Source organism: Haliotis asinina, chromosome 3 (assembly GCF_037392515.1).
Source record: "Haliotis asinina isolate JCU_RB_2024 chromosome 3, JCU_Hal_asi_v2, whole genome shotgun sequence".
In the NCBI taxonomy this organism is placed as follows: Eukaryota; Metazoa; Mollusca; class Gastropoda; order Lepetellida; family Haliotidae; genus Haliotis; species Haliotis asinina.
In genome coordinates, this window is record NC_090282.1 from 8,915,613 (window position 1) to 8,931,502 (window position 15,890).

Genomic DNA, 15,890 nt, shown 5'->3' on the forward strand with positions numbered 1-15,890 from the left:
CATGGCTGTGGCGCCTCTGATAATAATGTTACCATGGTTGTGACGGCTCTGGTTATAATGTTCCTATGGCTGTGGCGCCTCTGATTTTAATGTCACCATGGTTGTGACACCTCTGATTATAGTGTCACCATGGTTGTGACGCCTCTGATTATAATGTTACCATGGTTGTGACGCCTCGGATTATAATGTCACCATGGCTGTGAAGAATCTGATTATAATGTTCCGATGGCTGTGACGCCTCTGATTATAATGTCACCATGGCTGTGATGAATCTGATAATAATGTTACCATGGTTGTGACACGTCTGATGATATTGTTCCCATGGCTGTGGCGAATCTGGTTATAATGTTATCATGTTTGTGACGCCTCTGACTATAATGTCACCATGGTTGTGACGCCTCTGATTACAATGTTACCATGGCTGTGACACCTCTGGTTGTAATGTCACCATGGTTGTGACACCTCTGACTATACAGATACAGATGCCTGGTATTCAGCTTGATCTGCAGGCCTGATAAAGCACTTTATACAGGAATGTCGGTGCAGACATATAGGTAAATAGGCATTATGCTGCTGTTGGCATTAATAACGAGTAATGACATAGATAGGCATCCATGGGCTCCACTTTGCGTGAGAAGACTATATTCCGTTAAGCCTAGTGTCCCTAGGTCTATAGCTAGGACATGTCTCAGACAATCTCAGACCTACAGGCTGCTCGATATGGCGACCCGAATATACGTGGTAATCATAATACTGGAAATCTGATTAGAGAAGCGACCTAAGACAGCGTCCAATTCACCACTATAATCACACCCATCTGCCCTGAGCTAACAACATTTTGGATGTTTTCCCATCTACAAAGTGACCATAAGAGTGACCGCTGCAGCTTTCACAGAACCAAGAGCTAACGTCTGGCCAATATCTACAGGAGCAAGATAGCATGAAAGATTTGGTATACCCATTTTTAACGTCAGATGCCATTATGTCACATGGCATTACCCTGTGCTACGTACCAGAATCACACAGTCTACCCACTACCTTCCTTTTTTTAAATATCCAACATAGCAATTAGACTCCCTGTATCCTCCTTTTAAGTAGTGCGTCGTCGATACCAAACAAGGTGCAGGTTTAATGGTAATCTCAATAAGCTTCTTCGTGACGGATAGCCTGCCTCTCCACCTGACTAGTTCTAAATATACCGCATTTCATTTGTTTTTATTCTCTTTCATTACTGAACGTACGCAAGACCCCAACTGTAACAAAATACAGAGAAAAGTGTATGGAGCTAATAACATTGACAGTATAGAGTAAAGTGGTTGTATCAAATATCACATAGTAGCCCAATAAGGACTTGTCAAATTTGAAGGTAAAAAAATCCATTTATATCATCCGATCCACATGTTCCTCAGAAGTGACACGGAACTATAGTCAATTACTCGAGAAAATATAGCAAATTACTCGATAGCAAACTTGTTGTACGTAGTTCATTGCATCAAACACGTACTTGAAAGTATCGCCTACAAAGACGTGAGTGAGAGTTTTGGAACGTGGTTAGATTGTATTGACTGAAACACTGCAGTTGTAGTGCAGCAGCTTGAATTTTACACTGTACATACAGGGAGGTTCCCACGTGGTCACTAAAACAGTGCAAAATGGCGTTTTGTGAAGCTCCTTGCTTTATATATTTATAGATTACGGTACCTTTTCAGGGATATAGGGGGTTGGAGTCACCTGGGGGATCGAACGCACTCCCACTAATCCTCAAGACTGTAATTCCTTGTGGTTGAGTGGGTTCGAGCGCTGGTGATTAGGTGCCTGGCTCTGAGGGTGTGGATTCGAATCCAGATTAGGACTCAGTCCCTTAAAGTATTGGAATTTGTACTTTACTGACAAAATGTAATGATAAGTACAACACGTGTTACAACTAGACGCCCAGGCAAAGTAAAAAGGAAGTATTCACCATTGTTTGAACGTCACAAAAAGGAAAACCACCATGATAATCATCCATGTGACTATCCAACATGTATTTTATGAACTAAGCATTATGTTCGTGATTTGGGTGGTACGCCTAACCACCTGATTCTAGAGACCAATTCTAACACGGGTAGCATTAAATTTATGAACTTTAACAACATGTCATCTGACCTGTCCACCGCATATCTTGCGAGTTCTAATTACGTTTGACTGTGTGTACAGGCTTGGGTGTTCTGAATACTTTTGACTGTGTATAGGCGAGCGAGTCTCAACTATATTTGGTCAGGTACCTGCATTTTATCGTTAACAGTCGCAATGGTCCTCGGTTCCATGGACTGAACAGGCAGAAGTGACAGCAGTGTCTCTAAGTGAAGGGTCACTTACTTCGCATGGTGCCATCTATCTCCACGGCCCAAAACCGCCAGTGCCCTCACCCACACAACACCCACACACACGCAAGATGAGAGTAATATGCTTTAGGTATATTCCTGGAGTAATAAACAAAATGGCTGTTGTCTAGCTCAGCACTGTCCAAGCTGAGAATCCCGGCTTCAGGGGCTCCATGACATGTCTACTTTTGAAAATGACATGGTAGGGAACCCTGTGATTTCCTTTCGTTTATCGATAAAAGTAGTCGAGCGCTCTTGACAATGACCACTTTGCATAATCACAGATAACTCCTGGTATTTCCAAGTCTGCACGCGAACAAACCAACCCGAATAACACAAGATAATTCTATGCTTTAAATTGTGTTGATACAAAGGAAGGTAACCGTTAGCTATGTGGAGTAGTGCGAAAGAAACAGAGGGGATCTAACCCCTATGGTAGACAAACAAAACGAAGACAGCATGCACAGAAGTCTGTAATTGAACTAACATGAAAACGTCGATCAGGAGATGAAATGAAATTAAGTTGAAGAAGAAGCTAATGAAAGCACTATTTACATGCTGGGCATTGAAATAGGAGAATTAAATACACACGGGACAAACATGATTAGCATATATCTACATCAGCTCTAACCAGACAGCACATCACATACTCAAATCAGTGACACGAAAGACCTGACAGAACTGGAAAACTTGGTGACATATGCTTAGTACACCGTAACACACACAAAGTACATCCAAACACATTAAGTATATACCTGCACACTCTGAGTACATTACTACACTCACTAAGTACATTCAAACACATTAAGTATATACCTGCACACTCTGAGTACATTACTACACTCACTAAGTACATCCTAACACATTAAGTATATACCTGCACACTCTGAGTACATTACTACACTCACTAAGTACATGCAAACACATTAAGTATATACCTGCACACTCTGAGTACATTACTACACTCACTAAGTACATGCAAACACATTAAGTATATACCTGCACACTCTGAGTACATTACTACACTCACTAAGTACATCCTAACACATTAAGTATATACCTGCACACTCTGAGTACATTACTACACTCACTAAGTACATGCAAACACATTAAGTATATACCTGCACACTCTGAGTACATTACTACACTCACTAAGTACATGCAAACACATTAAGTATATACCTGCACACTCTGAGTACATTACTACACTCACTAACTACATCCAAACACATTAAGTATATACCTGCACACTCTGAGTACATTACTACACTCACTAAGTACATCCTAACACACACTACGTACACCCTCGCACACACTGAGCACATTCTAACACACTGGGTACACCCTGACACACATTAAGTAAATCCTACTACTACGACTACCACTAACACTACGACTACCACTGCTACAACTCCTACTACGACTACCACTACCACGACTACGACTACCACTGCTACAACTCCTACTACGACTACCACTAACACTACGACTACCACTACCACTACCACGACTACAACTACCACTGCTACAACTCCTACTACGACTACCACTAACACTACGACTACCACTACCACTACCACGACTACGACTACCACTGCTACAACTCCTACTACAACTACCACTGCTACAACTCCTACTACGACTACCACTAACACTACGACTACCACTGCTACAACTCCTACTACGACTACCACTAACACTACGACCACCACTACCACTACCACGACTACGACTACCACTGTTACAACGACTACGACTACCACTACTGTTACGACTACCACTACGACTACCACCTACTACTACGACTACGAATAAGACTACCACCACTAACACTACCACTACCACTACCACTAACACTACCGCTACCACTACTTCTACTACCACTACTACAACTACCACTACCACTTCCACTACTACGACTAACACTACTACTACTACTACCACCACCACTACCACTACAGCTTCTACTACTACTTCTACTACTACCACTACTACTACTACTACCACTACCACTACCACTACTACCACTGCTAGTACCACTACCACTACGATACCCACCCCTTCTACTATTACTACTACTAACCTACATCAGTTACTAGCACTGTTGCGTTTATTATCCATCAATATACGTTCTGTCTCCGTTCGTCATGGTATGTTAAAATGTGCTCTGAGTTTTCCCTCATCCAATTTAATGGTCACGTAACTTAATCGACTTACAAGCCAAGAAATAGTAATATTCAACTAAAAATAGAATTCAAAGCCTGGAGTTGTTCTCATTTTATCCCTGTGTTTGAGAAGAAGCAGCTGTGTGCCAATAGCGAACTGAAATACAGGCCAGGGACCACTTATTGATTTACATAAGCCTCTTGAAATAATTCACCATGTCGACAGGGGCTTGGTGTTGAAAGGAGAATCTCGAGCAACCATATGCTGCAAAAAACAAACGTTATCCGAACAATCTAAACCTTCCATGTCTGCAGGTTGACAGTATCTGGACCTGTGCACGGCCTCTCAATGGTTGTACATATATTTTACTTGTTTCGAATCCGACAATAGCCAGTATGTTTGGCTGTAACTCTCCTTGCATAAATATTTCAACTAACTGTAACTATCAAAGTGCACGGTCTCTCGGTAGCTTTTGTGATTGGCATTATTCTCAGTAGCTTGACCTGTAACTATCAAAGTATATGCCCTCTCAGTAGCTTGACCTGTAACTATCAAAGTATATGCCCTCTCAGTAGCTTGACCTGTAACTATCAAAGTATATGCCCTCTCAGTAGCTAGAAGAGTATAACTATACGATCTTTTTGTAGCTTGACTTGAAACTGTTGAAGTACAGACCCCTCATTGACTGAGCATGGAAGTGTCTCAATTTACGAGCCTATAAATATATGGCTGTATATCTTACTCATCTCTCAACCCTCTCCTTCTATCTTTGCGTTGTTGTAGTCCCCTTTCTGTCCTGCATCTCGGGACTTCAAATCCCCTCTTAACATCCCCCTATACAAATGTCTATCTGTAGCTCCTCACTCGACGTGCTCTTTTATTCCCACTGTGTCGCCGATTACGGTATTACACATGGACAGGCGTGCATAGAATCTGGTTATTTATTTTAGACAAATGATGCTCATGTGTTATTCTTTATCTGCATTTTAAGGTGTTTGGGAGTTGAGGATCATTCCGTCTTCTAGCCCAGCATTTGTTTTCTCGGCTGTGCAGGATCAAGAGGAAGGGAAATCTCGTTATTCGATTTTTTCGTCATAAGCAGTGTCGGTGTTAGCTGGCTCCACCGGGACATTACTGCGCCATCACCACTATAATTTGTCCCCAAAACCATTTTATCGCCGAGGGAACTATTTTACTCTGGTTGTGATCGATATCTGTGCAGCAATATGACTGGAACTGGACTGAAATCACAAATGTTGATATTGAAATCCGTACAACTATATGACAGAAGCACTTGAAAACATAAACGTTGCACGTGTACAAACCAAGGCTAATCTATTTTGGGACCGACGAGTATCCTTCAATAACTGGCATATCGATACAGAAAGGGCTAGTTATGATACACTATTCACAGGGCCACCTCAGGTCTGTAGTTGAATTCACACTGTACAGAGATCTGCAACAGGATACGAAGGCGATGCCACTCCGAACAAAGTTTTACCAAAGGATAGGTAGATGATGTCGATCCATCCAAAGGGCAACTGTAGGGTGGGAAGGTGGTGCCACTCTACACATAGGGCAACTGTAGGGCGGAAATGTGGTGCCACTCTACACATACGGCAACTGTAGGGTGGAAATGTGGTGCCGCTCTACACATAGGGCAACTGTAGGGTGAGAAGGTGGTGCCACTCTACACATAGGGCAACTGTAGGGTGGAAATGTGGTGCCACTCTACACATAGGGCAACTGTAGGGTGAGAAGGTGGTGCCACTCTACACATAGGGCAACTGTAGGGTGGAAATGTGGTGCCACTCTACACATAGGGCAACTGTAGGGTGGAAATGTGGTGCCACTCTACACATAGGGCAACTGTAGGGTGGAAATGTGGTGCCACTCTACACATAGGGCAACTATAAGGTGGGAAGGTGGTGCCACTCTACACATAGGGCAACTGTAGGGTGGAAATGTGGTGCCGCTCTACACAAAGGGCAACTGTAGGGTGGAAATGTGGTGTCCACTCTACACATAGGGCAACTATAAGGTGGGAAGGTGGTGCCACTCTACACATAGGGCAACTGTAGGGTGGAAATGTGGTGCCGCTCTACACAAAGGGCAACTGTAGGGTGGAAATGTGGTGCCACTCTACACATAGGGCAACTGTAAGGTGGAAATGTGGTGCCACTCTACACATAGGGCAACTATAAGGTGGGAAGGTGGTGCCACTCTACACATAGGGCAACTGTAGGGTGGAAATGTGGTGCCGCTCTACACAAAGGGCAACTGTAGGGTGGAAATGTGGTGTCCACTCTACACATAGGGCAACTATAAGGTGGGAAGGTGGTGCCACTCTACACATAGGGCAACTGTAGGGTGGAAATGTGGTGCCGCTCTACACAAAGGGCAACTGTAGGGTGGAAATGTGGTGCCACTCTACACATAGGGCAACTATAAGGTGGGAAGGTGGTGCCACTCTACACATAGGGCAACTGTAGGGTGGAAATGTGGTGCCGCTCTACACAAAGGGCAACTGTAGGGTGGAAATGTGGTGTCCACTCTACACATAGGGCAACTATAAGGTGGGAAGGTGGTGCCACTCTACACATAGGGCAACTGTAGGGTGGAAATGTGGTGCCGCTCTACACAAAGGGCAACTGTAGGGTGAGAAGGTGGTGCCGCTCTACACATAGGGCAACTGTAGGGTGGAAATGTGGTGCCGCTCTACACATAGGGCAACTGTAGAGTGGAAATGTGGTGCCGCTCTACACATAGTGCAACTGTAAGGTGGGAAGGTGGTGCCGCTCTACACGTAGGGCAACTGTAGGGTGGAAATGTGGTGCCGCTCTACACATAGGGCAACTGTAGGGTGGAAATGTGGTGCCGCTCTACACAAAGTGCAACTGTAGGGTGAGAAGGTGGTGCCACTCTACACATAGGGCAACTGTAGGGTGGAAATGTGGTGGGTCTACACATAGGGCAACTGTAGGGTGGGAAGGTGGTGCCACTCTACACAAAGTGCAACTGTAGGGTGGAAATGTGGTGCCACTCTACACATAGGGCAACTGTAGGGTGGAAATGTGGTGCCACTCTACACATAGGGCAACTATAAGGTGGGAAGGTGGTGCCACTCTACACATAGGGCAACTGTAGGGTGGAAATGTGGTGCCGCTCTACACATAGGGCAACTGTAGGGTGGAAATGTGGTGCCGCTCTACACAAAGTGCAACTGTAAGGTGGGAAGGTGGTGCCGCTCTACACGTAGGGCAACTGTAGGGTGGAAATGTGGTGCCGCTCTACACATACGGCAACTGTAGGGTGGAAATGTGGTGCCGCTCTACACAAAGTGCAACTGTAAGGTGGGAAGGTGGTGCCGCTCTACACGTAGGGCAACTGTAGGGTGGAAATGTGGTGCCGCTCTACACATAGGGCAACTGTAGGGTGGAAATGTGGTGCCGCTCTACACAAAGGGCAACTGTAGGGTGAGAAGGTGGTGCCACTCTACACATAGGGCAACTGTAGGGTGGAAATGTGGTGGGTCTACACATAGGGCAACTGTAGGGTGGGAAGGTGGTGCCACTCTACACAAAGTGCAACTGTAGGGTGGAAATGTGGTGCCACTCTACACATAGGGCAACTGTAGGGTGGGAAAGTGGTGTCACTCTATACCTAGGACAACTGTAGGGTGGGAAGGTGGTGAATATGATGAATATGGTATCGATCTATGCATAGGACAACTAGAGTGGGAAGGTGGTGTCACTCTATATATAGGGCACCTATAGAGTGGAAATATGGTGTCGATCTATGCATAGGACAACTGAAGGGTGGGAAGGTGCTGTCACTCAATACACAGGGCACCTGTAGGGCGGGAAGATAGTGTCACTCTATACATAGGACGACTGTAGGCTGGAAAGATGTTGTCACTCTATGCATAGGACAACTGTAGGCTGGAAAGATGTTGTCACCCTATGCATAGGACAACTGTAGGGTGGGAAGATGGTGTCACTCAATACATAGGGCACCTGTAGGTTGGGAAGGTGGTGTCAGTCTATACCTAGGACAACTGTAGCGAGGGAAGGTGATGTCACTCTATACCTAGGACAACTGTAGAGTGGGAAGGTGGTGTCACTCTATACCTAGGACAACTGTAGCGAGGGAAGGTGATGTCACTCTATACCTAGGACAACTGTAGAGTGGGAAGGTGGTGTCACTCTATACCTAGGACAACTGTAGCGAGGGAAGGTGGTGTCACTCTATACCTAGGACAGCTGTAGAGTGGGAAGGTGGTGTCACTCTATACCTAGGACAACTGTAGCGAGGGAAGGCGATGTCACTCTATACCTAGGACAACTGTAGAGTGGGAAGGTGGTGTCACTCTATACCTAGGACAACTGTAGCGAGGGAAGGTGATGTCACTCTATACCTAGGACAGCTGTAGAGTGGGAAGGTGGTGTCACTCTATACCTAGGACAACTGTAGCGAGGGAAGGCGATGTCACTCTATACCTAGGACAACTGTAGAGTGGGAAGGTGGTGTCACTCTATACCTAGGACAACTGTAGCGAGGGAAGGTGGTGTCACTCTATACCTAGGACAGCTGTAGAGTGGGAAGGTGGTGTCACTCTATACCTAGGACAGCTGTAGCGAGGGAAGGTGGTGTCACTCTATACCTAGGACAACTGTAGAGTGGGAAGGTGGTGTCACTCAATACCTAGGACAACTGTAGCGAGCGAAGGTGATGTCACTCTATACCTAGGACAGCTGTAGAGTGGGAAGGTGGTGTCACTCTATACCTAGGACAACTGTAGCGAGGGAAGGCGATGTCACTCTATACCTAGGACAACTGTAGAGTGGGAAGGTGGTGTCACTCTATACCTAGGACAACTGTAGCGAGGGAAGGCGATGTCACTCTATACCTAGGACAACTGTAGAGTGGGAAGGTGGTGTCAGACTATACCTAGAACAACTGTAGCGAGGGAAGGTGATGTCACTATATATAGAGGGCACCTATAGAGTGGGAAGATGGTGTCGCTCTATGCATAGGACAATTGTATGGAGGGAAGGCGGTGTCACTCTATAAAGAACTACCACTACATGAATCAGTGGTGGTACACTCTACATGGGGCAATTATTTTGTGGGGAGCTGTCCACATATACCTGGTTGATGACGACATAGTGACACATCCTGTAATAACCCATGTGTGTTACAGCACTACCTTCCAACCCAATAAATCAATCAGTCACCAACCAGTCGTGTGGTGGTCCTGTTTCATGCACCAGTCACCCAGCACTACAATCCAGCAGTGGCCTGTATGTGTTGTTAAAAAACAACAATTCTTGCCATATATTTATTGTGATATCATCTTCCAATCCAGCAGTCTCCCTATATATGTAGCAGCGACACAACAATGCTGTGGCATATGTTTATCGTGATATCTTCTACTAATCCAACAGTTTCCCCGTATCTGTTGTGGCGGCCACAACAATTATGTGACATATCGTTTTTGTGGTATCATCTTCCAATCCAGCAGTCTCCACACATTTATTGTTACGACACAATAGTCCTGTGACATATGCTCATTGCGATATCATCTACCAAAAATGCTGTGGCCTTATTTATTAAATCATCACAGACCAATCATTTCAAAGACCTGTGTTTTTGGCAACATCTCATGCAAATAATATCCATATCGTAATATAGAAACGGAGATTACACAATAGTTTTGTTGAGTTGATGTGATGGGTAGAGCATGGCACTGCCAGTGATAACAGGCTTCATGTTGGCTAGATACTTCTCGAGTCATTCGGGGTCATTAATGCTCCTGATGGTAGGCAGTTGTGTGGGCTTTAGTTCAGCTGTGGATGTTAATAGCGATATGTGCCTTTGACAAACGCTACACATCAGGCGATAATCGCCGACACGCTGACCACTGCTGCACAACTGTTGAAATATACAGCCGCCTGCTTAATCGATACGACTTAGCGAATATGCTAATACAAGAAACACAACGTTCCTGACTGTTGTATTTATTTCTCTCCTGCCACACATTTCAGTGAACCAGCCACATGGAAGACAAACGTGGGTTGAGAATGCCATGATGCAGGATTTGTTGTTGCTTCAGGATAGCGGGGTGCTCGACGTTGGAGATGTGGGAAGGAGGGGAACGATGCAGGAAGTGACAGCTCTGCAGAAACGAGGGTAGTAGGGTAGGGATGACTCGAGTTGAAGCTTTGGACAAACTGTTTAGAGATTAAGATAGTGGTGCTGCTTGGAGATGAAGATAGTGGGTTGGTTGGAGATGAAGATAGTAAGGTTGACTGGAGATTTGGATAGTGGGGTTGATTGCCGATCAGGTAGTGGGGTTGACTGGCGATGAAGCTAGTTAGGTTGACTGGAGATGAAGGTAGTTAGGTTGACTGGAGATGGAGGAAAAGGAGTTGACTGGTTATGAAGGTAGTGGTGTTGTTTGCCGATGAAAATAGTGGGTTGTCTGTCGATGAGGGTAGTGGGGTTGATTGGAGATAAAGGTAGTAGGTTAGTTGGAAATAAAGGTAGGGGGTGTATTGGATATGATGGTAGTAGAGTTGTTTGGCTTTGAAGCTGAGAGAAGTTGCTTGGTGTGAGGTAGTAGGAGCTGCTTGGGTCTTGAAGGTAGTGGGGCCTACTGTGCGTGACGTTCATAACCTCACTACTTCGTCGGTGATAACGTCTAGACAAACCCAGGCTCTCCTCTGGCTAGATTGATGTGAGTCTAGAGCTGGGATGGATCCAGCTTTTCCCCACGGGTACCCCGCCCCCTGTTAGCCTACCCTACCCGAACGCCCGGTATGCAAATTCTTGACAGCCAATTTGCAAGACATGGCAATATATTCTCCAGCTAAGAGGCTATACTTTCAGTATTTTATTCATGAATTGTTTTCAAAACAGGTGACTATCAATAATGTCTAAACCTTCAAAGAAATACAACCTCTTAATTATGAAAGAATAACACATAACATTGTTTAATCTATTACTCACAAAATCATAACGGGTCCGCGCAATGAGATGGGTACCCGGGTCCAATCCATTTCCCACCCGTCCCGACTATCCGGGTTACACGTCCCAGCACTGCGTGATTCCAAAATCAACCAGACTTTCACCGTCCACGTATAATCACAGCATGACGTGTTGCAGCTTATATATGCATGATATGCAAACATAATAAATTAATACATATGCACTCATAATAAATTCATACATATTTAAAACACTAGTATATAGATCATAAACTCCGTCCAGTTAAAGTGTGCCACATTCAAACTCTTGTAGATAACAGATATATTCCTATAAGATCAACATCCCGCCGGTGAGAGCCCGACTGTGTCCTTTGTCTATGAGACGACAGGTGGCGACAGGGGCATGTTGTAATTAGTAAATTGTGGACAGGTATCTGATAAGTGAACGCCCATCGCCCACGTCCGTGCGTCATGTAAATCTGTAGTGATGTTGGGAGAGACTGGCGACATAATTACATTGTAGATTGAAATTAACACCTGCGTGTAATCAAAAGTCGATAATATCACGTGGTAAAGGAAACAACGCAGCATCAGAAGTGCTTGTTGCCATGTCGCCAGTCTGATGGTACAATTGGGGAAAAGCCCCTTCAAAATTCATCGTTTAATAACAGACTTGGGATCTATATATTCACTGCAATTACATCAATCTTTTCTTGCAGTCCCATATCTATATTCCTTCTTGGTGACAGCTGGCAATGTGGGTGTAACGATTTCAAATAAGTGTACAGCTGTTGGATTACTGCGTCGCAAAGACTGGTGTAAAATCTGACCTCCCACGACATTGACTAATAGATATAAAAGAGAAAAAGGTAATAAAATAAACAGCTGTATTTCATAAAATGTGAAGGTTATTTGTCATAACACAGTGCACTCAGACCTAAGTGGGGACAGATAGGGTACGTTGTAACACAGCGAACAGAGTGTGTCAACCATGCTCACACGGGGACTGTGTCTCAAGTGTGTTATAGTTTGGCTTGGTTTAGTTTAGTTTAGTTTAGTTGTGATTAAAGTTCAATTTTAAGTCGCACACGGCACTATTCCAGCTATATGGCTGCAATATGTAAACAACCGAGTCTTGACCAGACAATCCTGTGATCAAAAGCATGAGCATCGACCTACGTAACTGAGATGCAATGGCATGTGTCAACCAGCCTGACCACCCGATCCCGTTAGTCGAATATTACGACAACCATGTCTGATCCTGACTTCGTCTAGCTAGTTGCTGAAGACTAACTCGGATCTTCAAGGGTTGTTAATTTGTTATTGGGGATGGGGTGGGGGTGTCTGTGGGGTTGGTGTCTTAGAGTTGAAAATACCTTGCTTGTTGATAAGGGGTGGGTTGATGAGACTTGACCCTCGATAACGGGAACAATTTGGCCCGGGTGTCTCAGCGTTGATGAAACTTGACCCCTGGATTACGGGAACAGGGTGAGCAGGGTGTCTTAGCGTTGGTGAAACTTGACCTCTGGATTACGGGAACAAGGTAATGGATGGTGATTGATGATAAAAAAATGCAGGGGGATGTGGCAGCTCGATCAGCTGTTACAGAGCAGTCTCGATAAGTAAAAACTGTGAAGCGTTATTTCCTAGGTTGGAAGTCCATTCCTGATGTGTCCTGTCTTCGTCTAGTTAGTTTATTTATTACTAGGGCGTATAAATGTATCTCCAATTAAGGTGGTCCATCGGTATATGGACCCTTTTCTGTTAACAACCACATTACAAAGATTAAAAATCAGTTAACCAAAATCAGACCATCAATACACAGAAACAGGTTTTAACCTTCTCGATCCTTTGAAGCAGCCCGGCTAAATGACGCTTCATGCTTTATGTAAAATTCCCTTTTCTTGAGCGAAGCCTGTTATGTGTGTATAGAACGACTCTTATTCAGTCAGATGGACATTATATTGATTAATATTTAAATCTGTATAGTTTGTGAAGCCGCAATCGGTGTTTTATGCAAACAAAAAAAATCGAATTCAATGACTGCACTGACTCTCTTAGATCACCACCAGTTGTGTATCAAAATTTGTGTGTGTAACAAGAAAAACACATTGCGCCACTGTTAAAAACACTGAAGTGAAACTTGTATGAAAACGTTCGGTACTATGACATCCCCAGCTGAGTCTGTGCCAACTATGTTAAAGGGGAGCGGACTTTGGCCAAAATTTCAATATGATCCTGTGACAATACAAAGCTTCGCTCCATCGCACCTGTGACATAAGCTCCGCCGTCCAACAAAGTTACGGTATTTCTCTCACGTCATTGTGAAACATGGTGTGTTGAATCGAAGGTCGGGAAAGGTTGGATGTTAGCGTGTCGACCTAGCGTAAGATAGATAGTGAATGAAATCCTAGTAATGAATATTAATGCGGTTCTATGATTAGGTGGACGTCACAACATGGCGGCCTCAAAGCTGTCTGACAGTGAGACGAGCCTTTAGATGCGGGTATATATGTTAAGGATACCGAACATCTCGCGTTCCGTTGACATGGTTAGACGCAAGCCAGGGACCGTCTCTAGGATACTGTGATTACCATGTCGCTGCTGTGTGTGTGTGGTAAGCATTTTCCACATTTAGGGGAATGAAATGGTCAAATTTCGCGCACTTGTGATGCCACTTCTACTCGCGTAGTGGCTGCCGGTGTCATTGTGGTTACAACCGCTGCGTGTTTACAATGCGCGTGTACTGTTACTCGTCCGTATTCTACGTTCTGCGCTTCATAAAAACCTTGTACATTCCTTTTTAAATTGTATTCATTTTCTCTCTGTTTCAGTGAAACGTGCCCGGCTTATTGGTAACGCTGGTGAGTGACAGTTTATAGATTTTTGACATCTCCATCTATTCTGAGCGAAACCCGGGCCTTGTCTCAGAGCTGTCAAGCTAGCGATAGCTATAGCAGTTCGAGGGGGAACATACTCACTCACACGGAACATGTCTCTTAATGTTGTGCTTCTGTGACATATTTGTTCCACAGTAAGCACTACACCTGATAATGTGTGTTTGAGGTATCGTAAATAAATTTGCATAATATGTCACCCATATTATTAGCCAATATGATATGATATCTCGATAGCTGGAGACACCTGACATTTCGTACGTATGTGGAGCTATTCTACATTGTACAACAGTGTGGGAAACAGCCGTTTCGCGTGGGTAATCTTGGCTGTCGGGTGTTTACATCTGTATAGTCAACTGTGATTCACACCAGTGGTGAGGTCAGGGCTGTGTGCAGTCACCAAGATTGCCAAGGCATTGTTAGGGGATATGTGTGTAACTATACAGTGCTCACATGCCAGTAATGTATGTATATGGTGGTTGTTGACAGGGTGAAATTTCACACAATTGTGCGACATCACTGTATGTACTTGTAGGCTATTCTTCACATATACCTCTTATTCACATATACTACCTGACACAATGTTCATCCAGTAGAGTATATACATATGTTTACAGGTGTTCACATACACTACGAATGTAGATACACATGAAAGTGCTCAGAAATTCATGCAATGCACTTATACTCACATACACACGACAAAGTCAATATCTTCACATTCAGTATGCATACAATTATATAAACACAACAAAGTCAATATTTTACACTTTCAGTATAAATACAACTGTTTATAAACACAACAAAGTCAATATGTTCCACTTTCAGTAAAAATACAACAGTTAAAGAACACAACAAAGTCGATATGTTCACTGTCAATATATATGCAACCATATATACTCACAACTTAGTCAATATGTTCACCTTCAGTATACATACAACTGTATATAAACACAACAAAGTTTCTTTACATTCCGTCTGAAGTCATCTTACCTGCATGTTCAGTGTGTCTCTCTGAAATATGCAGAGCATTTTGCTGTGTTACATGTTCAAATCGCCAACATGTTATTAGTTAACTGCTTTTTTATACCAAAAATAAATGATTGAAGGCACCTTTCTCCTGATAACTAAAATAATGGTGTTTTCTGATGAACTATACCTTGGGGAATTAACTCTGGACTTGGGAGAACAATGGTGTTCTTAACAGTTTGGACACATACAGCGTCTGCTACATGGAGTAGGTGATGTGTGTACATACAGTTTTTAATATATATGTGTAATAGTTTATCACATATAGTATTCACAATAACTAGGGGTTCAGATCTTTTTTTTTAAAAAAAACAAACCACTTGCCACAGGGCAAGTGACTTGAGGAAAGAAACTTGTCCTGGTTTATTTTCTACTTGCCCTAAGTTTTATGACATAAACAATGGTGATGGAATTATCTGAGGATAAATTATCATGGTATTTGATGTTAA

At 43.8% G+C, this 15,890-nt stretch overlaps 1 protein-coding gene across 7 annotated transcripts in view; it reads left to right on the top strand.

Annotated features, from left to right (window-relative positions):
* LOC137277417 (protein unc-13 homolog B-like) overlaps nt 1-15,890 on the top strand; it is a 156,871-nt gene that overhangs the window by 14,380 nt on the left and 126,601 nt on the right. For 6 of the 7 annotated variants that reach the window (XM_067809137.1, XM_067809131.1, XM_067809132.1 and 3 more), the window contains exon 2: nt 14,353-14,382. In XM_067809137.1, coding sequence (XP_067665238.1) covers nt 14,353-14,382 — 30 coding nt within the window. Of the gene's footprint in view, nt 1-13,987; nt 14,136-14,352; nt 14,383-15,890 lie in introns of those variants that run through there. The other variant, XM_067809133.1, reaches the window with a different exon arrangement.